This window comes from Trichoderma asperellum, chromosome 3 (assembly GCF_020647865.1).
Source record: "Trichoderma asperellum chromosome 3, complete sequence".
NCBI classification, from domain to species: domain Eukaryota; kingdom Fungi; phylum Ascomycota; class Sordariomycetes; order Hypocreales; family Hypocreaceae; genus Trichoderma; species Trichoderma asperellum.
In genome coordinates, this window is record NC_089417.1 from 4074129 (window position 1) to 4098494 (window position 24366).

General features: G+C 50.3%; 7 protein-coding genes across 7 annotated transcripts; 3 read left to right on the forward strand and 4 right to left on the reverse strand.

The window, feature by feature from the left end:
* Positions 1–506: 506 nt before the first annotated feature.
* TrAFT101_005931 (uncharacterized protein) lies at positions 507–1004 on the forward strand (the record flags this gene model as incomplete). The annotated part of the gene is made up of 1 exon (XM_024905618.2): positions 507–1004. The coding sequence occupies one exon, from the start codon at positions 507–509 to the stop codon at positions 1002–1004; it is 498 nt and encodes a 165-aa protein (XP_024760448.1).
* A 5182-nt stretch (positions 1005–6186) lies between these two features.
* Positions 6187–6726, forward strand: TrAFT101_005932 (uncharacterized protein; the record flags this gene model as incomplete). The annotated part of the gene is made up of 1 exon (XM_024908174.2): positions 6187–6726. One exon carries the CDS (start codon positions 6187–6189, stop codon positions 6724–6726), a length of 540 nt encoding a protein of 179 aa, XP_024760450.1.
* A 318-nt stretch (positions 6727–7044) lies between these two features.
* Positions 7045–8547, forward strand: TrAFT101_005933 (uncharacterized protein; the record flags this gene model as incomplete). The annotated part of the gene is made up of 3 exons (XM_066127615.1): positions 7045–7391; positions 8215–8285; positions 8435–8547. 3 exons carry the CDS (start codon positions 7045–7047, stop codon positions 8545–8547), a joined length of 531 nt encoding a protein of 176 aa, XP_065983728.1.
* A 497-nt stretch (positions 8548–9044) lies between these two features.
* On the reverse strand, positions 9045–9354 carry TrAFT101_005934 (uncharacterized protein; the record flags this gene model as incomplete). The annotated part of the gene is made up of 2 exons (XM_066127616.1): positions 9045–9099; positions 9146–9354. The coding sequence occupies 2 exons, from the start codon at positions 9352–9354 to the stop codon at positions 9045–9047; spliced, it is 264 nt and encodes an 87-aa protein (XP_065983729.1).
* A 1165-nt stretch (positions 9355–10519) lies between these two features.
* Positions 10520–12799, reverse strand: RCO3 (glucose transporter; the record flags this gene model as incomplete). Its single annotated transcript, XM_024900280.1, has 3 exons — positions 10520–11867; positions 11982–12251; positions 12684–12799. 3 exons carry the CDS (start codon positions 12797–12799, stop codon positions 10520–10522), a joined length of 1734 nt encoding a protein of 577 aa, XP_024760452.1.
* Positions 12800–13404: 605 nt separating this feature from the next.
* TrAFT101_005936 (uncharacterized protein) lies at positions 13405–13584 on the reverse strand (the record flags this gene model as incomplete). Its single annotated transcript, XM_066127617.1, has 1 exon — positions 13405–13584. One exon carries the CDS (start codon positions 13582–13584, stop codon positions 13405–13407), a length of 180 nt encoding a protein of 59 aa, XP_065983730.1.
* Positions 13585–20796: 7212 nt separating this feature from the next.
* TrAFT101_005937 (uncharacterized protein) lies at positions 20797–23511 on the reverse strand. The gene is made up of 4 exons (XM_024902542.2): positions 23262–23511; positions 23033–23101; positions 22690–22927; positions 20797–22613 (listed from the first exon to the last, which is right to left on the reverse strand). Exons 1-4 carry the CDS (start codon positions 23293–23295, stop codon positions 21104–21106), a joined length of 1851 nt encoding a protein of 616 aa, XP_024760455.1. The 5' UTR covers positions 23296–23511; the 3' UTR covers positions 20797–21103.
* Positions 23512–24366: the final 855 nt, after the last annotated feature.

Below are 24366 nucleotides of genomic sequence, written 5' to 3' on the forward strand. Positions count from 1 at the left end.
AGAGCGTGACTTCGCCATCTGCTGCACGATGATCCAACATATTCGCTCTCTACTTTTTAAGCTTCGCCCTGCCAGAGCTTCCCCCTCCCTGATGAGGCGTCAAGTCAATCAGACAAAGGACGAATCGGATCCTTGCATTTCTGCAGTCCAGCTGGCGGCCTGACTGCCCCTCAGAGCTTGCCAGGCTTTCTTTTTCTTTGCATGGCTGAGCCACTCGTATGTGGCCTAAGGTTGTACCAGTCGAAAACCTGAAAGCTGAGAGGGAAAAAAATAATTGCTTGCTCAGGCCCTGCATCAGGCGTGTGACGCCGCCAGAGTTGAGATCGTTCACCACTCTCCTCTTCGCCTCCACGCCTGTCTCGAAAATATCTCAAGTTGCATAGAAAGCTCTTGTTGGCTCAATATTAGACCTACCATATCGCTATAAAAGGCATCAGGATTAAGCACTCTAAAATCCTCTCGCTCCAAGAAGCTCGTGTCCCGAGACGTCAAGGACAGTCCTTACCATGTGTCAAGTCAAGCTTTCCATTTGTGTCCACTGCGCCAAAGTCTTCGGGGCCAAGATGAAGTATTGCGATACGGTCCAGGCCGCCATATCGGTCACGGACAGCAGTCCGTTCGAGATTACCTCATCGTTCAATTGGTCCCCCATGGAAGGGTGTACTGGACTGAAAATCCACCACACGGCGAATCTCGACGCTTGTAAGGATGATGTGTCCCGATCCGAAGCGCCGTTTGAGCGACCTGCTGCAACGAGACCGAGCGCCAGAAGCCCCTATCCAATGCCAACGATGATCCAGCGGACGGAGATTCGAGAGCAACTTCCCGCCCCTCCTGGGATGGAAGAGCATCGGGCAGTGGCTTCGGTGCCGCTTGGGTCGGATATGCAACCGCAAATGCAGCTGCAGATCCAGCAGATGCAAGCGGGACCCTCGACGAGAGAAACTCTGACAGCTAGTTCGCCGAACTCTTCGTGGTCAGGCTCAACTGTTTCTTATTACTGAATATGAATCATGGGGCCGTACCTTGTGCTCCTCCAGTCCCATGGTCTTCTTTTCCGCTCTCACATATCGCCGACCTGTATCTGTACACCGTATCAGACCAGCAATATCGAGAAATTAGCTGCAGAATTCGGGTCTATATTGAAGATGATTGGAGCCCTATTCTCTCCCCTACCACTTGTTGGGTCGCCGCCCCTGGTATTATCAGTCAAACAACGCGTCAAAGTTGGCCGAAGGATGCAGCCGAAGCTCCCATAAAAGCCTTTCCGTGCTTCAAGGAGGAGCAACATATGTCAAATTTAGAGAAATGGTGGGGACATGCCCCGGTAGAACGAATATCGATCAAGTGATCTAAACAGGATTTTTCAGAATTTTTCTCTTACATCTCTCGAAAAATGGTGTGGGCGTAACTCTGGCAGGAGAGGCACTACGCCCGAGATTACGAAGCATGGGGTGATAAGAGACGAGCTGGCGGTGCAAGTGAATCCAAAAGGAGTGTGATATTCTAGCTATTCATGTGGTGTGTGGTTTATTGTGTCCTTTTCCACTGTGGCAGAGCTGCTGCGGGACCTACTGGCTTAAAGGTTATATCAGACAAGTTCTCCTTTTTCACTCGCACCTTGTGTGAAAGGCCCCCAACGATGATTCCTCTTTTAACTGCATTTCGTTAGCCGTGGGCTGTTGGATGGCATTCATACACGCTTTAGCCAAACGGACCCGTGAAGTTTTCAGCCAAAGCCCCCATTCTCATTCAGGATTCTTGCCTTCAGAGTACGAGCGGGTTTCCTCGTAACGGAACCAAAGTACTTGAGTAGCTGAAACGAAGCGCTCAATAGTGTCTCGAGCATGTAGACTTGAAATGAGTATATATTTGGCTCGTACAGCCTTGGGGTCCGCACGGCAGGATCCAAGATGGTGGTCAACCATGATGATCAACGGTGACGAATAGGAAGCAAAGGGACCACTTGGCAGGAGCTCTTTGCGGCAGCAGCCTTTCCACCAAAACAAACCGCGGGTAGACTAGAGCCACGGCCAGGGAGGAGATTCGGACAGGGAAGAGCCTCGGCCAACACCCATTGTTCTTTGAGCTCCGGCCTTTCCATATGCGGAGCCGCTCCACGCATTCGTGCTCTTCGGGCTGGTATTCCGTGCATAGTACTGGGTCTGGTACCAGGTTCAACAGTTAAAAGCACGTTCCGTGGAAGGCTGCTCGTGATACAGTATACCAGCATTCTTGATGCAAACTGTTGTCACTGCTGCGTATTTTCAACACCACTTCTGCCGCTTTAGCATCTATTTTGCTATATATGGTACCATACCGTAGGTTAACACCATAAACAGATACGTGGGTTTAAACAAGTCGATGTGTGTGCAGGCTGTACGGGTACATGTACACGACCATGCAGTTTAGGAAGATTATGGCAGGATTAACGCCCATATAGCCGCCTATATCGTCAGCGTCCCACACGGTCAGATGCATGCCAGATGACATGTTCCCAGCAGCAATGAATAGAGTATTTACAAGGGTTCTACCGCCTCGAAGCTTACTCGTTACATATAATTCTCGGCGGCCCTACTCCGCGCATGCATCGGATGGATGTCACCAATATATACAAGTAGCACTGCCCGCAAGGGGGGTGTTGTTGGGTCTGGATGGAAGTTTGTCGGAGTTTTAATTGGGGACCCAACCGTGCGCGCTATTGAAGGTCTTATAGCCGATCAGTCGGCCGTCTTCTCTATGTGCGTCGAGTCGGCGTTTGGTTTGGAGGCGCTCATGAGGGCCACGAATCGGCTGCTGGGACGACACCGTTGGGTGTTCAGTGGTGACCTGGGTGGAGAGCCGCCGGAAGGGATCTTGAAGATCTTTAGGCAAGCCCTTGCGATGTTTTGCTTGACAGGTTATAATGCCTATTGCTTAATATCCATGGGTCACAAGAATAGGCAGTAGTAGAGTTACTAGCGTGAATCGCACCTAGGTTGTTACCAGGTATTGGATGGCGAACCGTTTACAGTCATCTCCGCCTTGATTCGGTGGATCGCAAGTAGAGCGTGCTTCAGCTTGATGATCGCTGTTCTGGATACTGTCCTAGGAGCTTGGCGGGTGTGACGGACGTGGCCGGGAAGACAAGATGCCAGCCCAACAGTTACTCGTACTAGTTACGTGTTACTTGCAGCTGGAAGTAGTACCTACTATCATCCATGGTCTGCCAGGGTAGACTTTTGGATATCTTCTATTCTACATCAGAGCCACTATCAGGCAGAGAATGGCACGGCGGATGGCATACAAGGGCCAGTGGCCCCATGGCTGCAGGTGACTGACATCGAACAATGCCGTTGTTCAGCGGGCCTCAGTGGTGGCTGTCGCTCGGTAGCGGCCGCCGCTTGCCCGCCCGAGGAAATGGACAAGCGCGCCGCTAACGCCGCTAGCTGTGGCCCTGAAGCTGGGCTCTTTTCTGGGAAACAAAGCTCAAGCCATCATGCTTGGCAATGAGTTTCATTGATGGCTTGGCCGCGGATTGCGATCGACTCGCTAAGGGCTGCTAGTCATCGCTTGTTTAATATCGATACTATAAACACCCATGGGGCTGCTGGTTTCTATGAATAGGCTCTTAATGCTAATTAACAATCGGGTTATTTCCTTAACCCGCACAGGTGGGAAAGCCGGCTATCTCTCAGCACTAGGCATGTTTGCCAACAGAATGGACAAATTATAAACCGGCCGGCTTCTTTTGTTTTCCGCAGGCATGGATGCCTCGATGAGTACCGGGTACATGTACAAGTGAATTTTGCCGCACCTGCTGCAGCTTCTGGCATTATTGGCAACGGAAGCGTGTACCTGCAGATGCCTCTTTCAGCAACTACTGCGTTCCGGCAACCTCATGAGCTGAGTTGAAGCACTGGAGCTATGGACTATGGGCTATGGGCACGGGATAGCATCCGTGCATCAACCGATTGATCAGTCAATCACCCTCGTTGCCTACTGCAATTTCAAATAACACGAGTGTTTGGGCCAAATTTGATGTGGGCTGGCGGGCCGACGTCATCCGCATCTAACTGTGGCAGCGCACACGAAGCCAATTGTGCACTACCTTATGTCGTACATTAGCTATTACTACTAGGTAGCTAGTAGGGAGGCACCTACCGGGCGTAGTACCTGCCTTTGCAAACTTTGGCCACCATTGAGATTGTCTCTAGCTTTGCTCAACTTCCCATCATCTTCATCATCGTCATTGTCACCTCCTCGGACACTTTTCTGCGGTGCGAGCGCCTGCGTCGGCCGAGACGTGCCGCAGATGCGGCCTAGCAGGGACTGCATTGGCTGGCTGAACGGCAAACCCATCCAATATCTTAGTTCCCTGCCTTGCCCGTTGCCACTGCGGTCATGGCGCGGGATGGGCACGTAGCACCGCCAGCGAAGACACTTTTTGCATCTTGTTGTATCACTAACACTTTGACTCTGTATGGCCCCGATTGGCCAACCCGCGTTGAAACAATGCCCAGCTAACATATCTGTCCAGTTGACGTTGGCCGTCAATCAATTGCAGCTCTGTGCCGCTCGCTGGTGGGTGTCGCCGGCACTACGTCTCGCTCGGTGGAGCGCCTGAACATCCAGCATCCACTGTCTCGTCCGCTACAGTTTGGCCGACACAGCGGCCAATGGCGCCACAAGCCGCTCGGCCCACGCCCGATCACCGATGGCGGCGTTTGCTCTCGCCCGCACCGACAGACGGCGATAAGGCAGGTCGTGGATCTGGATACCCACTTCAATCTCGTCCATCTCATGCTATACCGGGCCCCTTGTCTGGGCGCCTGAGTCTCTCAGCGTTTGAGTATGCTGCTAAACTGCTGCTGCTTCAACTAGGGGCTCTGGCCGCCACTACGGCTGCTGCTATTTCGCATGACTGATGGGCGTGTAAAAGCCTGTGCGTCCGCCTCTCGAAAGATGGCTGCTTCTAATAAACTCTTCTTCCTCTTTCTGTGGGACTGCCTTAAAGGTAGATCTTGCCCTTGGCCTTGGATGCGGCGACCCCCCGGCACATTGATCGAAGCTTCCGAACCCGCCTACCCTTTTGATGGCGGTCTAACGCTGCCATCGACTCCCCCCTGGCCGAAGCTAATCATGTTCTGTACCCGAACCGACTTGGACTCTGTCTTGTCTCTTAAGATTTAACCGTGTCTTCAAACATTCATCGCCCGCCAGTTGGCATCCTGCACCACCGACCCTCGCACGACTGAGACCAAGAGAAGAGACCTGCTCAGACGAGTTACACCATTTCATATCTCATTTGCGCCGATTTGAAACCGCTACTCAACCTCATCGACGCCTGCAGCGTTTTAGACCTTTTCAAACTGCCCGATTGTGGTCAGGTGCCGTCAGCGAGTATCGCATGCTGCAACACCGATTTGAGTGTTGTGTGTTGCGATATCAGACCGTGTACGATACACCGGTCCACCAAGTTGCATGTACGTTGGTTCTGCCCTTCTTACAGACCCATCATCCTTGCTTTGTCCTAGTTCTACAATCTGCTATTAGCATTTACCTGTCCTATCCTCTTATCAATCTCCGTGATGCCAAGACCCACGTTTATTGCTGCTGTCACATGAGTTACGACCACACACGCACGCACACCACACACACCCTCAGTGCGGGAGCGGATGACAAGCTTTTAGCCATGGGCTACTCCTTCTTACAATTTCTGCACTTATAAATCCTGCACCTTCATCTATTGAGTTTCATCCGAAAGCCAAGGTGGCTCACAACGCACTTCTTTCACTTCATTTCTTTCATATGTCGTGTGTGGAACCACATTGCAGAACCTCATCTATCCAAGTTGTATAGAGAGAGAAGGTAATGCCACACAATTTGTGTATTGTCGACTCACTCTCACTTGCCCAAACACTGAATCGTTTGTGACATTTCCAATTCTCAGAAACCCTTATTCTCAATCATCGTGTTCTCCTCATCACCCTTTTCAACAAAGCCAGTATATATTGCGGCTCCTACACCCTATATCAGATCCTCCACTCTACGGATGGGTATGGTGACACTCACTCACATGTAGTCCATAATGGGCTTTACATTTGGTATCTAACACATTCGATAGATTCCAGAGACTCACGGGCACCCTCTAGGTCTAAAAGAGAGAAGTCTAACAAGTTATACGAAGAGCCTACCAGATCAACCATGGATACCGATCCAGTCTCCTGCAATATGGCGTCAGCATTTTACGAAATAATGAAAGAATCTGGACTCCAAAGGCAGCTGGAGCGTGGATGGGGAAACAACTACGCACATGATGGTGCGGCGGATTCCGCATCATCACCCACTTCTGATTTTGGTGATACCAACCAGTCCAACCGATCACGGTCTCGGCAAAGTTCAAAAGTATCATCTCCATCAGGATCTCGCAGAGTGGCACAAAGACGAGATGGGAAGCGCCTCAAGAGCCCCAAGTCAAAGAAATCCGGAGGAAGCGAAGTCAAGGAAGAAGATGAAGAAGAGACCATGGAGGATATCCAAGCCATGCCAGAATCCGGTAACCCGTACTCTCTGAACCACGATCCTCAGACTGCGGCGACTGGAGAGGACCATCGGACCTCTGGTTATAAGCTGAATAGGGAAGACTACGCAGACCGTGAATATCTGAGAGAGCTGGACTCGGAGCTGGATACTCTTAGAAAGCACTTGCTCCAGCGCGCCAATCCTCCCAGATCATTTCCCTAATGATTCACCTCGCCACCCTCTGTTGTGACAGGAAGCGCGTGCACAGAAAGGACGGATACCAGATGCATTTGTATATCACACGCATTAACAGCAAGCCTTTGCTTTTACACTAGAAAAAAAAACCAAATGGGGCGCTCAGGAGTTTATGAATTTGGTTTTGTTTGAATTGATCAGCTAGGTGCAGGAGGGGAGGGGAGGGAAGGGGATCTACAACAAGAAGCTAATTGCATATAGACCATCATGGCCACCGAGAATGAGGTAGTAGCAATGAAACTTTTTGATCTTTCCTTTTTTATTTTGTTTTGCTCTAGGTTTCGCATGAACAGGCTCTTGGCGATAGGCAACAAAGTGAAAGAATTGGGCCTCATGCATGTGCATGATATGGCTGAATGGGCTCGCCGGCCGGCTTGCTTCATGCAGAGTTCTAGTCAAGGCATAGCATCGGCCGAGAGGGGCGGCTATCACATCGGCCGCTCCTTGTTCCCCGAAGCAGAGTGTGGCGTACGACCCTCCCTGCCGAGGATTTTGAACATTGTTCGGTCGAATGCCCAAAGGCGGGTACATGGGGTAGACCTGGCAGCAGAACAGGAGATGAGAGCTGAACATAACGTAGTAACGAAGGCAACAAAGAGACAATTCCGTGCTGCGGAATCGGAAGATTTTTGGTAATTTTCCCCGCCTACGTAGCAAGTACAAAATAGTATGGAGTAGGCAGCTACTAGCAGTGGCAGGGCTTTAATATAATAAGCGCCTCTGAGGGTCCAGAATGCGTGAAAGAGCGGTTCGGTGGAGCATCAGCCGCTTGGGGTGTTTATTAACAAGGACGGAGCAGGTACATTTACAGGTTTCAGGGTACCTACTGTAAACAAATGGACCTACCTACTATGCATGTTGGCTGCTGGGACGCTTGCATCTGCAGCGGGGGACACAAACCGGCAGTTGTGGCGTTGCGGACGGCTTCATGACTGGCCAGTTTGGTTTGTGGCCTCCTGCGTGTGTGTGTATGTTGTATGCAAGGGAAGAAGGGGGAGTGTGTGTGATGTAATTGCAGATGTTGGAGAGAAGAGTAATTACAATCAACAGTTAACGGTAGGGTAATAGAGGAAACAACCGAAACAAAAAAGGGAAAAAGAGAGAGAGAGAGAAATTCAATGGGTGAGACAACGGATGGGATATCTAAGACATATAATCTAAAATAACTAGCTTATTATCAACTCTTCTACCTCTGGGTGGTCTAGTTGGTTCATGGCGTTCGGCTGTAATGGATAACATCTCACCGAAAAGTCGGCGGTTCGATTCCGTCCCCGGAGAGATTATTCTTCCGGAGAAGAGTTACATTTTTTTATTTTTTTTTCCTATCATAAGCATATCTCATTAAGTATATACCGCAGCATTCCTTTTTTTTTCTCATTCTTTTTTCAATCTCCCTACTTAACCACCCCTTGCAGCCCTCGTTGTTTTCATCCAACTAGAACATATCTTGCAAAGTTTCAAGCTGAATAATCTTTTTATCACCGTGCTGGCGCTTATATTTCAACTGTGCTTTACGCCCCATAGAGGTAAGCGCTAATGCTTAAAATACAACCCTGCCTATCGATTGGCATACTATTGCTCTTAGCGGCGGGAATGGCCTGCGCTTAAGGAGCTTTAGCTAGGATATTTGGCCTTATAAAGCTAAAATACAGTGACGCTAACAACACTAGCACAGTCACTAAAATGACCGTGCTAGACTTGGGGTGGTCTAGTTGGTTCATGGCGTTCGACTGTAATGGAGACATCTCATCGAAAAGTCGGCGGTTCGATTCCGCCTCCCGAGAATGAATTTCTTTTTTGGAAGTTTTTTCCATTTATATATATAAATAATCGTCATCATTCGCTTTGCGTTTCACTTTTCTTGCTGTGAGTATAGTTGTAGATATTTATTCAGGCTAGAAACAGCTAATAAACCAGCAGTAGATGAGATGTTGTAATTTATAAGTTATAATGCTTTTCTATACTTGTCGAGTGTTCCGGGTGAGGATCATTCTTGCCTATCCCCACATAAAACACAAATAATTATAAGAAGATACAGCAGAAGAAAATTTTATATTTATGAGTTTTATAGAAGAAAAGGGGAAAGAGAAAAGCACTATGAAGTAGATGACAAGGAACATAATTGTCATTATATACCGCTGCTTTAATTTCAAAATATCCACATAGCATCCGAACTAAAAGCTACTCTTGAACGATACTCATATATTATCCACATGATCTAATTTGACCTTTAATGTCTCCTTGTTTGCCCAAAGCGCTGTCTCAACCGCTTCAATGGTTCCTCGTTAGGCCTCAATCTTCGATTCTGATTTCTCCAACCATGTCTCCTCTCGCCAGAACCTCTAGGGGAGTAAGCATTCATGTTGTTGCGCGTTCCATTGCTCACGAGTGGTTGTTGCGGAATAGGAGGAGGAGGAGGATGCTGATACTGCTATGAATGCTGTCGAAGCTGCTGCGGTTGTAGTAGCTGTTGTTGAAGCTGCCGTGGCTGTTGTCGATGCTGCTCGTCTCAGACCTCTGCGGATACTCGCTCTTAGACAGCGGGTGCAGTAACTTCACCTGCAGGGGAGGGGCAATCGTTGTCATTGTGGTCATTGCTGTCGTTGCTGCTGTCATCTCCATCATCTTCACTCTCACCAACTCCCGGTTCAGGGGAGGGCCTCAGCAGAAGCCACTTGTCATCTTCATATATTTCAACACTCAGACTATTGAGTCTTTACTGGGTAATATTTAGGTTTCCTGTGTTGAGGTGTTCTTTTTCTTTTATGCTGTGGATATTTTGGCACTACGGATGAAGTTCGCTTTCCTAGGTGCTGTTGCTGAAGAATTAGACGACTTGAGCCCTCTGCTGGCATGGCGCATTTGCCATGGATTATATAAATCAAGTATACAAAGTTGCAGTCTTCATCTCGCGTCTCACAAATTTACTTCTTTTCTTCTCCTTTGCAAGAGTAATCTTTCCATGGTGCGTACATTGTGTTATTTATTTATATAGATATACCCAGACACACAAGCCTTTCAAACCATCCAGTTTGGTTGATGAATAGCAATACAATCAAGTGCACACACAGTTCTTCTTGGACAGCAAGACCATTTCGGCGCCATAATAATAAAACAAGCCAGTAAAAGAAGAATTAAGAAAAAAATGTCTTAACATAGGACAAGGGTATTTCGCAGTTTGAACAGGCAATGTCCATAATCCAGTTCGTTCTCTGCCCGTGGGCTTAATCAAAAGCAGTTCACGGGTCCATAAATCACAGTTTGGCCATGACGCTGGCAGAAAAAGAAAAGGGGGGGAAGAGAAAGCGCCCCCATGCGTCCACAGCTCCCCCGAAAATATCCACATGCAACTTAATCAGAGATGTCCCAAAAATACCAAAACCGGAAAGGGTTTCCTTTGCCAATAACCCCCCCAAAAAATCCAAGTTACCCTCGACACTCAAGAAATTTGATGCACCCATGCCCATGTACCCGAGCAAATCCCATAATAGCCCAAAATAGGGAACAAGGTAATAATAGTAAAAAAAAAAATCAGGAAAACCAAAAAGCCAAACACCCTAAAAACTCCGTTGCATCAATTAACTCCATCGCTGATATATTCACATGTCACATAAAAAGGTTTCGATAGTAATAATAGCCTTGCCCTTCTGTGTATGTCGGAAGAAGTGAGAGGAAGAAATAAGAGATAAGAGAGCGGGACATGAATATGACACGCAGCTCTTTACAGAAGAAGGAAGAGGGGGGTGTTGAGACCGGCCATTTAGTAGCTAAAATCGACGTGTGCCATGGTGGGTATAGACTCTTTGTTTTCATCCGAGGACGCTGTCGTTATTTCGTTGCCATTACCGTGAGTACTGTGAGGCATGTGGATGGTGACTGAGTTTGAATCACCGAGCGTGGTATCAGCACTTGATTGTGAAGGAGTTGTTTGTAACTCATGATCTGGTGGAGGCTGCGCGCTGGCCGACCACCCTTCGTCAAGCAGTTGCTGGAAGCTCCAGCTGGGCTCGAAATGTCTGCTGTTCCATGCATGGTCCACCCGCTCGTACATCTCGTCGATCTGTTCCAGACTGATTTTGCTCGTTTCATAGACCATGGCCCATACAAAGAAAACTGCGAGAATGCAAAAGGCTCCCCAAATGAAGAAGATTTTGGTTCCAAAACCAGCAGTGCCCGGACCGCTACCTATCATGAATGGTGTACTGTACCCGATGCCAAAATTGAGCACCCAGTTAGAAAATGTCGAGATAGACATTGATTTTGCGCGGACTTTTAGAGGATAAATCTCCGACGTTACGACCCATGCCACGGGGCCCCAGGAGGCAGCGAAGAAGAAGATATTGATGGAACAGAAAACGATGAGTATGGTAGCAGAGGCTGATTTAAGGCTCTCGCCAGCGGCAGCGGCAAACGATGCCATGAGCAGTTGGCAGCAAGCCATACCAATGGCGCCCACAATAAGCAGCCTTCGCCGACCCCAAGACTCAATAACAAAGACACCGACAAACGTAGATACAACGTTGATGATTTGGATGATGAGCGACTTTGTATAGGGGCTGTCAACGCCGGAACCGCCGAAAAACGTAGTGCTGTAATACATGATGAAGTTGATTCCAGTAAGCTGTTGAAGCATTTGAATTCCGCATCCTGTAAAGGTCCGGCGTCCTAGATGAGGAGAGCCTACGAAAATCTCCTTGTATGTGTCTGGACCCAGGCTCAATTCGTACTGGTGATTGGCGACAATTTCCTGGAGTTCGTCAAGAAGAGCCGGATGAGTGATGTCGAGGCGTCGAAGACGGCTGAGTGAAAGACCGGCAGCGTCTTTCTTGCCTTGCTTAACCAAAAATCGGGGAGTTTCGGGGAGGAGAATAAGGCCAGCGGTTAGAATGAGAGCGGGAACGAGTTGAAGACCAAGAGGGATTCGGTAAGCGGCCGATGAGTGGAGTTTAGAGGTGAGAATGTTGATTATAGATGCACATAGGAGCCCTATAGTGATGGAGAGCTGATAGGCGCAAACCAGAGTACCACGAATCCATTTCGGAGCCATTTCAGATTGATACAGTGGGATTAGGACAGACACGGCACCAACACCGAGTCCAGCTAGGCCTCTGGTAGAAAAGGTCAGTTATATTGCACAGTTTAATGGAACAGCGCGCATGCCAAGTGCGGATCAAAGCTTTTGGTGGAGAGGATGACGTTGGTAATGAAAACAGAAAACTCACCTTCCAACCAACAAGGCTGGTAATGCTTCGGCACAGACCTGGCAGATGGCGCCAATACAAAAAATGCCAACGGCGAGGAGCATGCTCCGTCGACGACCAAGCATATCACCAGCGGGAGCGGCGAGGAGGGCTCCAATCGCCGTGCCTACGCTGAGGATAGCGACGATGAGGGCCGAGTCCTTGGCGCAAATGTCGTCTCTGTCGGGCTGGTCTTTACATGTGCCAAACCGTTCCTTGAATTCATTCATGGCGAGAATGCCATTAATGGCCCTAGAAAAGGTGGTTAGCGGTCGATGTTCAATGTTGGTGAATCGAAGTGCGACTGCGGGCCAGCCAGATGCGTGAAGAAATGGGTGATTTCGGGAAATAACAGTCATGCGTATATCCTTCCATGCCACTACAACAACGACAATAACGATATTCTTCTTCCGACTATCTCGCATCGTATATAAACGGTTGTTTTACGATGAAGAGATAGAACGGCCCTGGTGCAGCACTGGCCGCATCGTCACCACCACCGTCAAAACAGAAAAAAAGAATAAGAATCCAACCATCTTCCTTCTCTTTCTCCTCCTCTGGTGTCTCTAAAAGAAAAAGCACAGGAACAGACGACATCAAGTATAACAGGGATCGGAACAATCGGGGCGGCGGCGGCAGGCTGAGCATCGCATTCACGGTCGGTGATTTCACAGAACGGCTTACCCAGTATCATAACCAAAGAGCAGGCCACCGGAAGCGACAAAAAGCCCGACCATGATCGCTGGCGCCGACGAGCCAGCGACATTGTCGGGCTTGTGCCAGCCCATGGCGATGGCCATGGTGACGGCGGGTTTGAAATCAATCCAGGGCTGTCAGGCGTTGCGACGCCCTTCGCCTCGCGGACGGCGGCAAAAGAGGGTGAAGGCTCGATGATGGCGGGTCGCCGGGACAGCGTTTCGCAGGCGGCGAGTCGGGCGCAGGAGGACGGTCGACGGTGGTTGATCAGAGGTCGAAGTCGAATCACAGAAAACGGGTCGGATGAGAGAAAGTGAGAGGCGTGGAATCGCAAAACGGGCGAGAAGTGGGTAATATCCTCAGCGTCCCAGTGGGAAAAAGATGGGGGGACAGCCGACAGGCAAGGGTTGGACGCCGGCCGGAGTGCGCTAGCAGTGTGACCACTAAGAGGGCCAACTAACACAAGTCGAATGGGCAGCGGTACGGCGAGTAGTGCGAGCAGAGGGCAGCGCTGCGAGTAAGCGTAGGCGGCGCAGTGCTAGCCGGTCGCACAGGCAGCTCGTTTAGCGACGAGGCTTGACCTGAAGCTTCGGCGGCGTCGAGAGGGAGACGAGACGGGACGAAACGCGACGAGGCCAGCGGGGAGGGAAGAGCACTTCGAGAAGGGCCCTGGATTTGTGCCCGTGGGCGCGGGAGCTGGAGCTGCGATTTAGTGGGCCGCAAACGTGATGCGCGCAGCACGACGATCCAGATGTGGCAGCAGGCGACGAGAGAAGGGGAGGAAAAGAGGTGCGGGTGAGTGAGATTCGGTCAACGGGCCAGAGGCGAACAGGAAGCGATCAGCAGCAGCGCCCAGCACCGGCCCAGCATGGCCCAGCAGGTCCAGCATGGCGCTGGGCGGCGCTGATTGGGCCGTGGCCCGGCCTGCAGCGCTCTGTGCCGATGTACACGCGAGTTACTAGCATGGCGCGCCCCACACGGGCTGGCCTGGGAGGGTGGAGGGCCCTGGAGCCTGTCCGTGGCTGTTCTGCCAGGCATTTGGCGTCAGGCCTCTGAGCTCAAGGCTGCTCGAGATGCCGCCGATAGTCTGGAACCAGAGGTGAAACTTGGCACGTCGGTTGTCGAGTTGACAACTGCTAGGCAGACAGCATCTGTGCCGAAACAGTACAGCAGCAGTACGGCACAAACGTGTTGCAATTCATTTACCCATCTAGGCGCCTTCAATAGTATCCAACACTCGCAGCATCATCCATCAAACTTGGCCGCTATGGCTCTTCTCTTATACCGCCATGAGAAAATCTCAACCACTCACGCACTTTGCACGGTGCACCGCTACAAGGGGCAGGCTGCGGATATTCGGTACCTAGAATGTACGTGATACTGTATTACAGTAGAGGCCCATGGCTTGTCCTTTTGCGCTCCTTCATCGGACTTCCACGTAATGCCAGCGCCGACCTTGGCGTGAGTCTGAATGTCCTCGTCGGCACTCTCACCAGAAACCCTCCGTCGGGGCCAAGGCAAGACAACGGCAAGGTACCAGCAGCGCCTGTACTCGGCACGTACTGTAGTCCATTATCCATCCTCTTTGTGCGAGCATCCGCACGCAGCTCATATTCGCCGCTAATCGCTTGCTCTGCTGGGGCTCTCCCACCCTCCTTCGCCTGGCGCCATGCCCGGTTGGGAGGCTCGCTCGACGCCACAGAGGAATGGAATTCCGCCTCCCCTGCCACCGGACCAAGGAACCTAGCCTAAGAGCAACTCTGTTTGCGAGACGGAGGGAAAGAAGAGAAGAGAGGAAAAAAACTGCATCCCTCCCCGGGCAAGCCTCGCCAACAGCGCCCAAACATTGGCCCGTTCTGCCTCCATGAGGGGAGGAGAGTCTCAATACGCCGCTAATACGATATAGTGCCTCTCCGGTAGTGCTCTGTGAGAGCTGCCAAATTCGCAAGCTGCGCTGCCGGTGTGCAGCCTCCTCTGCCTTTGAGAGCCTGGTCCGAGTACGAGCGCAAGGCACACCCAACATTTATCGATTGGGCATCATGACACTCTGCATAACAGAGTGGTTGCTGGTACGAGGACTCGAGACATACACGGGCCCTCGTCAGCCACACCACCGCTATGACGCCGTTACAAGGCACAGGCAGCACGTCTCATGCCGTACTCCGAAATACCTGCCTGCCTACCTTGCTCTCTCTTGCCTGTCCCAGTTACTAATCCATCTGACTACAATTAATTCAGTGGCAAAGGTGGTTATCCAGGAACTCGGCCATCATCCTTTTTGGCCAGATGTCCCAGACGCCGCTCAGATCCTTGTCCAGTGTAAGAGGCCCAGAACGTCTCATAGCGAGTCCATGGCATGGACACAAGACTGACACAGATGAGAGTGGAGCGGTGAATGCAGTCCTCAGGCTATCGAGGCCATCAGCACTTCGGTTAGCTGGGCTGGAGCGGACTTGTGGCTCAAAGGCCAAGGCCTACAGTTATATTGAGTGCCAGTTAGCTGCATTCGGCCGCCCGAGTGGCTTTTTTAGACCCCTCTTGTAGGTGCGGAAACTGTAGTCTTGGGACTTGGGTTCCCCCCTTGAGAAGTAGGTATCTGCCCGCAAGCTGGAGTTTGGTGCGGCACAGTATTCTCAGCGCCAGATACACTCCAAGCACCAGGATGCCTTGCCTCGGCTTTGGGGTGCCGCCAGAAGTACCACTACTTCTCGTCCTACGAGGACGCAGTTGACTCATCCTGACACGGCAATGGTAAGAGGTCTCTTCTCTGTAGAGATACCTCTTGTTAGTGCGAAAGGCACACGTGTGGAAAATAGGTACAGTAGCAGAGCCCTCGCACTTGTAGACTACGTTCTCCGCAGCCCGCAGCGCTTACAATCAGCCGATACAGCAGGAGGTTTAAGATGCCCGAGTTTTTATGGACCAAGCTGCCTGTATCTCCGAGATATATATGAATGAAAGAGAGCAGACTGGCCGGTTCTTCAGATACAAGCACGGCAGATACGGCATCGAGGCTGTATGACGGTGACACGAAGTGGGATGCCCTGGGTATAGCCTGACTAACAGGCTCACTAGGTGCTAAATGGATTTCTCATCGAATAGACTATGGTTTCACCCCCGGTAGGAGTCGAGAGAAATACAAAATAAGAAAACAAATTGTAGCAGGCTGGTTGTTGCACTACAATGGGCCGCCAGAAACGCCATGTTTTCTAGCTGCAGTGCGCTTCGACTCCAACGTGGTACGTCCAAGAAAAAAGGGAACGGGACGCAAATTATGATGCGGAGAAAATCTGGGGAAGAACAGCCAATAAGGGTTCTGCTGGAATTTTTTTTCTTGTTTTTTTTTTTCCTCCTCCTTTCCTCTTTTGTGCCATGTGTCCAGTGCGCCGCACAGTGCAGTACGCCTCTGGGTCTTCCTTGTGGAGAGGTGCCGCGTACTCCTGACTAGCAGGTACCTGCCTGCGGAATGATCTGGGGAAATGGTCATGTGGGCTGCCAAGACCTTGGAGGTACTCCTCCGTACTTGTACTACCGCGGCAAGGTCAAGGGGTACCCAGTCACAGCTCGGCTCGGACACGGTACAGGGGGGGCTCTTGGCTGCTGTTGTTCCCTTGCCTTGCGAATATGCTAAGCATTCTTGGCCGCTGGCAGCCTGCGCTGTCGTTACCAGCTTTGGTGCATGGCCGAGGTGGTGCTTGAGCTGCTGCAGGAATCAGATGCTTGCAGCTTGCAGCTGACATGGCGGCACTTGCGGAGTACACATTCCCGAAAGTACCACGCCGTAAAGGAGACCTGGCTGCTGCTAGCGGTCGGTAGTGACAGCATTAGCGACTTTTTTTTTGAGCGCAATGTCTAGCATCACCTCATGATTTTGATGGAGCCCGCTAAATAGTAGCTGAATATACGAGTACGCATCTGTGTCCTGGTTAGGAAAAGGGGGGAGGAGGGAGAAGGACGGCAGAACGAATAGCCATTTACATGAAGGAAACGCAAAATCAAGATTAAGAATGAAAGGGAAAGGCGCGCTTAAAGCAGGGCAAAGCTTTCAAAGTGCTATTTTACGTTTGCTGCTAATCCCGTTTGCACGTTAGCACCGCCATAAAGCAGGCTGGTACACTGCGCTATTGCTGCGATAGTATCCAATACGCTCTCGATACGCTTATGCAGGCGTTGCATCGATGTAGCACATACAGTATGGTATGGGCAAGATAGACGTGACAGAAAACTCGTCGCTTTTAGGCTGGGCATGTTTACCCGCTTTCTGCTAGAACCAACTGATCATGTAGTGCATTAGTCCTTGTTAGTATAAGGGAAAAAGCAGAACTTGCAAGATGAGTGACATTTTGTTTTGACACAGCGATAGGTGCTAGATTTTTTTTATCTTTTTTGTTTTGTCATGGCTGGTTTTATCTAGTTTGTTTAGGTCATGGTGTTTCTTTCTTGACTGAAGTGATTGAGGTCTCTTTTGTTTTGCGGGCGCCTTTTCACTGGAAGCCTCGGATGATGAGCCCAGCTAGTTAGTATCCTAGACTACCTATGTGGAATCAGATATTGTATCTCGAACGTGTCCCCCCGGAATAGGTACTGCGCAACTTCCTTTTTTTTTTCTTCTTCTTTTTTTCGTGTTTCTCGTTTATCGTGTCTCACGGGATATGACGTAAGACGGTGCCAAATTGGTAAACTTGTGCTAGCGAAGTGATATTTTAGCCGTTGGTCGTGCAAGATTTGGCGAGTGGCTGGGCAGAAGCATCCCAGGCCAGGCTACTCTATGTCGCTACCCAGAGCTTGGTACAAAGGATAAAACTATAATAAATGCGTGTATTTCTGTGAGATACACTCTTGAGATACAATTTAATCTTAACCTAATTCAAATGGCGAATAAGCCAGCCACAGTGAGCAGAAGCCAATAATCGAAGTTTAGTAGCATGAAATAGGGCTGGATGCTGTAGCTACAGTATAAGTTTGATAGCAGATTACCCTGTACGGGGCAATCTCGAGATTCGTCGAGGAGTGCTCGTATGTGCCGGACCCGAAACCTATGTCGGCAGCACCTCTGATGGAAATAATACGGTACATAATTGCCGCGAATTCATCTATTACTCCGTAACGACACCTCCAGAGGATGCGAGTGTGTATTGAATGGGAGGAGCGAGGACATGATACATCATCGCAGAGTCGTACTCTACACGAATCTCCGGCATCAGCCACCCCCCCAGCGCCGGAGATTCTCTCACTAAAACCTCAAAAGAAAGCAGTCATGCATGGTATCATTCAGCACAGTGGAGAAAGGGACAACAAGATAAAACGCCGCAATCGATTGTGCTACGATGTGATGCAACGCTGCGACGATGGCGCAGACGGACAGAGCAGCCCCTTCTCTCTTTTTCTCTCATACAAACAAACACGGAGTAGGTCCCATGCTAAACACGCAAAGAGAGATGCACAGATTTGACAGATCATGCACTTGTCAACCCCGGATCGGCATCACCCCGCATGGGATGGACAGGCGGGCAGTCTAGCGGCAATCGCCAAGCAAACTCTGAATTATTGACTCGGTATGACCCTCAATATTGATTTTTATTTTCCCATCTTTTCCCATCGTAGCTGCAAAAACAACCCCCTTGAATCGTTCCATGTAGCGCCACGACCCAGCAGCGACGGGTCACGAAAAAAAAAGAGGGGACGTGTCCTAGGGCCTTTCGAACGCAGAAGATGTCATCTACACATCCATCACCCACATGTTATGAGTGCGTACCGATAAGGAGCATCCTAACTGGTGATGGCTCCGGGCCTTGATGTCACAGCCCCAAGAAGCCAGAAACGCCCATCTTGTTAGTTCCAAGGGGAAGGGCCGGTTGCCTGCATCGTTCTGGCACTCCCTCCTGTTCCGAAGGCGGGAACTCGTTTGAAGCCCCCCCTTCCCTTTGTTTTTGATTCGATCCGTCAAAATCCAATTCATAGAGGAAAGAATTTTGGGAAAAGAGACGGCTCTAATTTTTTTTATCCCTTTTTTACGATTAAGTCTCCTTTCGGCTCTTTTTTTTCTGCTAGCTTCACATGCTGAGTGAACGCCCGTTATTGCCATGCAGCCATTACGGCGAAAAAGTGGTGGCGGCGTTTTTTGTTCTCTTATACTCTATCTCTGCCAAGGGAACAAAAAAAAAAAAAAAAAGAAAAAGAAAAAGCCAAATAAGAGAGGGGAAAAAGACAGTGTGTATCATAGGCCTATTATTTGCCCAGAGTGTAGGTAACCCAAGAGTAGCTTACTCCATTCAAATGACAATGAGAATGGCCATGCCATGTATAAGAATGTCACTGCCCATTATTAGCCTACAACAAAAGAGACAACACCAAGGCAATTTACACAGCGCCAACCTTCCGCCTTGTGGCTTGAGGGGAGATTACACAAAAAATCCCGTGGTCTCCGCCAAGGGCCTGGAACACCGCACACGCTTAAAAAAGGTTTCAATCTCGTCTACGGAGTACCTGATGAAATTTTCCAAACAGTGCCGGTTGGTGCAGGATAATTTACGCTGGGAATGTCACGGGGGCTGTGCCTCGAATTCCAGTCTGTGTTCACACGTGATGCCGATGGCAGCCATTCGCAGTGGTATCAATCAGTCATAATAACGCTGATGAAATGCCTAGAGAGTTCACGATGCGGGCCTTGATCAATCTGGGCAAATGAAAGAAGAAGAAAAAAAGAGACGCTTCATCATTCGATTTGACCCAGTACCCCCCCCGGCTAACGCACCTTTTTTTAACCTTTCCCCTGATTGTACATCTTAGATGCTTCCCATTTTTTTTTTTTTTCTTTTCTTTTTTTCTGGGTCTCTCTCTCTCTCTATAAGCGGGACTCACAAACGCGGGGGCCATCGTTCGATTCCTCGTGCTTAATTCCTAATTCCTCCATGACAAATATGCATATGCACTGAGAGTGTCTGCGTGTGCCGCCCATCCCTTGGTGTGTTTTATGTTTATGGTTCAGTTCAGAAGGAGTAGCTGCTCCGCTGTGACTCCCGTGCTAAGGCGGCTCAGTGGGGAACGGCCCATTCCGTCCTCGCCGTGGAATTTGGAATCTCGGGGGCTCTGAAATCCGATCCAATGGACTGCTGCGAATCTCCGATTTCCATTGCCGACAAGATGGATTTGTCGTTGAACGGTGCTTGACTGTTCAAGCATCTCGGCTACTTATCAAATTATCCATTGCCATGCAACGAGACAAGGTGCAGAGGTGCTCAAGAAAAGCGCAAAGTGCGCCAACAGTGTAGTCTGCATGTCGTGCCGGCGTATAAACTGTCAAGAACAGCGCCTACTTCTTCGCGTCAATGCCTCTACTCGCATGGACTGCCTGCTTAGAGCTCATGAGATCCCTGTTTCAAGTATTGAATGCGTTGAACAGGATCTTGAGAATTGACAATCACGGCCCATTCTAGGCATTAAAAGTCCAAGTTGGTTTCATGTTTAAAGAGAATGTGAAAACATGCTACCACTTTTTAACCTTGGAAAGATTAACAAGGCTAATTAATACACAAGATGTAAATTGTTCAATTATCATACATTCAATACACGGAACAGAAGCACCAAGAACGGGCCACAGCCAAAGTAGCTAACAAGATTTGACATTCCCAACGATGTCCATTACGAGAACAAAGAAAGAGAAAGCAATCACTTGTTGTGTTCCATCAGCATTCTGGATGGATTATCTATCTGTATTTTAGGATACAATATCCGCATTCTGCAGCCAAAGTGCCAAATCTATGATGTGGGTGCGCGTCTCAAATGTACATTTCGATATATTATATCCTGGCACGTGTTCTTTACTCTGGATATTTCCGAAATGAGCGAAACCCAAGTTCGTAATATCCATCTTGATAGCTTGGGTGATACAGGGTATATCCTTTCCAAACAAACGATGATGGATATCTAGATATATAAGCCATACAATTTATAGGGACATCGCCGCTGCGATCTCTCGTTCCTTTTCACATTCAAAAGTAGGTTAAATGAGATATTATTCAAAAGTTGTCAATTAGCAACGATACACTTGGTATTCATTATCACTGTTCACATTCACATTCGATAGCATCCGTTACGACGTTGGCGAAAAGCATTTGATCAAACAATTGATTTATATGCAACTATAACTATCAGTACATTACACATAAAACACACATAAAAAAAACCAAGCCCAGTGCGCCTGTAAAAAGACAATCTAACAGCTCATCGTGATGAGAGCAAAACACATTCTGAGGCTCCGTCCTCACAATGTCATAATGGTATACGCATCTCCTTCTCGTAGATGCCATCATTCGTTCCATCTCCTTTTCCCATTCATCTTTCAGCTCAGGGGCTTATGTTTTTATACATGACATTACATTTCATTCGTCTGGATTTTTTCCTTCTTTTTAGTACTCAAGGGTGACCTTCTGTCCCTTGACGCGGCCAATGACCTGGCTAGGGGCGTACTTGGGGATGACCTCGTCGTCGTGAAGCATAGCAAACTCCTCGGTGGCATCACGGCCCATGAAGTTCAGGATGGCGTTGACACCACCGGGGTGCTCCTCAACCCAGTTGGTCAGGTCCAGGACAACACCCTTGACGACAACCCACAGGTCCTCTCTGGTGTTGTGCTTGGCAACCTCCTCCATGGTGTACTCCGTCTCAGGGATAGAGAAAGCCTTGGGCTTGGAAGCCTCCTTGGGAGCCGCAGCCGCAGGCTTGTCGGCAACCTGAGCGGGGGCAGAGCTGGCAACACCGCCGTTGGCCCACTCGACGGTCAGCTTACCGGGAGCAGAGGGATCGAGGTGCAGGGAAATCTGGCCCAGACGCTGAGCGGCGCCAGCGGTGCCCTGGAGGGCCTGCTGGAAGAGGTAGCTGCTGGCACTGTCACCGGCAACACGGCCGTAGACGACACAGCCAAGCAGCGAGGAACCACCGAGACGGTTGGCGCCGTGGACACCACCAGCCAACTCACCACAGGCGAAGAGACCCTCGAAGGGCTTCTTCTCCTGGTTGAGGACCTCGGCACGGTCGTTGATCTCGACACCACCCATGGTGAAGTGAAGGACGGGCTCCATGAGAGCGACGTGGAAGTCGTCGTTGATGTCCACAGGCAGGTTGTGGAAGAACTTCTTGCCCCAGGGATCCTTCTGCTTGCCCTCAGCAATGGCGTTGTAGGTCTGGAAGGTCTTCTGGAGGTGCTCAGGGGTGCAGCCAATCTCCTTGGCAAGCTGCTGGCCGGTCATCTTCTTCATGAGGCCACGGCCAGAGTAGTGGCGAGTGTGGAAGTCCAGGACGTTGGAGGCCTTGGAGTTGAGGATGAGGCGGATGGGGAACTTGTTCTTGTCCTTTTCCTTCCACATCATGCCAGAGACGTAATCACGGTGGCCGAGCTCATCGCAGAATCGGTCACCATCAGCGTTGAGAAGGAGACCACCCTCACCACGCAGAGCCTCAGCGGCCAAGAACTTCCACTTGTTGCCAGGGTCCTTGGGGTCAACCAGACCAGTAGGGTGGACCTGGACCTTGTCCATGTCAATGCCGTTACCGCCAATGGCCATGATCATCTTCTGACCGTCACCAGTGGCGTGTGTGCCGTTGGTAGTAGCAAGGCCAAAGATCTCGGGGCGGTGCTTCTTGAGCAGAGAGCCCTCACCGAAATCAGCGGCGTAACCACCAGTGGCGAGGATAACGGGGCCGTCCAGGGAGGCGGTCTCGCCGTTGAGCTCATAAGTGACACCAGTAACGGTGTTGCCCTCCTTGTTCAAGCTGGTGACGCGGGCCTTCTTGATGATCTCGACACGGTGGGGCTCGGCCTCGGCAAGCTCCTCAATGCGCTGCATCAGAGCGTAGGTGATGGCCATACCGGGGAATTTGGCATCGTGGCCTCGGTGGGTTCGGGGCTGGGAGTGACCACTGTAAGTCATTATGTTAGCCAAATTGTTCTGCTGGATTGAGAAGCGTCATTCAAACGAGAGAGGAGCCAACTTACCCCAGTCGGGAGACCAGCGTCAGGTCAAGGTTGAACACGTCCTGAAGCCACTCAACGGCGGCAGCGGACTTGTATGTGAGGACCTTGATGAGGTCAGGACGAGCCTGCTCACGAGCAGACTTGAGGGTATCATCGTAGAACTGCTTGACGGAGTCGCGGATGTTGTGGTCGACCTGGGTGCGGGTCAAGGCACCGTTGATGCCGGAGGTGGCCTTGGTAGAGTTACCACCGAAGAAACCTGCGCGCGAGAGTCAGCATTTCGGGGTAAATACCCCCGAGCCTCTCACCATCGCTGTGGAGCGAGAATTGGGCCGGGAATTGCAGTTTTCTGAGGAAAACTTACCCTGCTTGTCGAGGACTACTACGTTGCCACCAGCAAGGTAGATGGTGTGAGCGGCTGACAGACCAGAAACTGTAATGGCATCTCGTTAGCAAACTGATGATCCAAACCGAGCGTCGTCCTATCCTCGCTGTCGCGCATGCGTTCACCTCGTCTCCAAGGATAAGAATGAACAGAGCAAGAGCGGCAGAAAGAACAAGCGAGAGGCAGAAGAATCCAGGCTATTACTTACGGCCGCCACCAACGACAATTACTCTGGGAGCCATGGTTGTGATGTGAGGAGTCTGAAGCGGTAGAGGAACTGGAGAGGGAACACGACGCGACTGTAATCAGACGGAGAAATACAACGAGGGTATATAGAGGGGCGGGGAGGGAAAAGGAAGAGAATGGAGAGAGGAGAAGAAAAGAAGGGGATAAGAATCAGATCGCGGCTCGACCTTTGGAGTTTTAAACAGTACGGAATGGGCATGAGCTCCACGCCGAGGGCGGTAGTGAGCCGAGGCAACCTTGGGTGGGTAAGGGAAAGCCACCGAGACGGCAGTACAGGTACGTGCTGGAGGGTGCTGGCCACAGCGCGTCGACGGCCCACTAAGCCCGCTGAAGCCTGAGGCCCGGGAGCGAGGTACGGGGGGGTGTTGCGCGGGACTGGCAGTGAAGAGGTACCTAGGCACTGCCTACCGAGAGGCATGCATCTACGCATAGGCAGGTAATCCTTTCTGAATAGTTGGTATCAACGCATTCTTCTCTTCTTCTTCTTCTTCTTCTTCTTCTTCTTCTTCTTCTTTTCACCGTAGACTCGTTTAGAATTGACTCTCCATAATTTTTCCACCACATATATTCACAGATTGCTCTCCAACGACGACCGTCTCCTTGCCGGTACTCCGTGGCATTTTGGAGCCACTTTTCCTCACCCCACTAAACTACCCCAATCGCAGTGTCAAATCAGCAATTAGGCTTTGTAAACTCTCACTGGGGGGCAACGTCAGTCCGTTCCCGGAACACCAGAAACACCAGCCAACGCTGGTCCTGCGAACATACCACTAGCAGTAGTATATAGCCGAAGATCCGGAGACCATTGGATCGAAAGGGGGAAAATGCGAGGCAACAAGAGCCAAGTAGGCAATTTTAAAACGTATAAATTTTTTAGTGATTGCATCTTGAAAAAGCGTGCTTGCATTTGGCTCTCTTGTCTGGCAACGTGAGCTGCACACGCGACTGCCGAGGCTAATTTCTCGTCTCCGAGCTCATGGAAACTCACCGTTCGGCAGCGCGACGTCGTCTCCCACCAGGCAACGCCTTTTTTAATCAGGAAACTGCTTTTGCTAAACAACACCCTT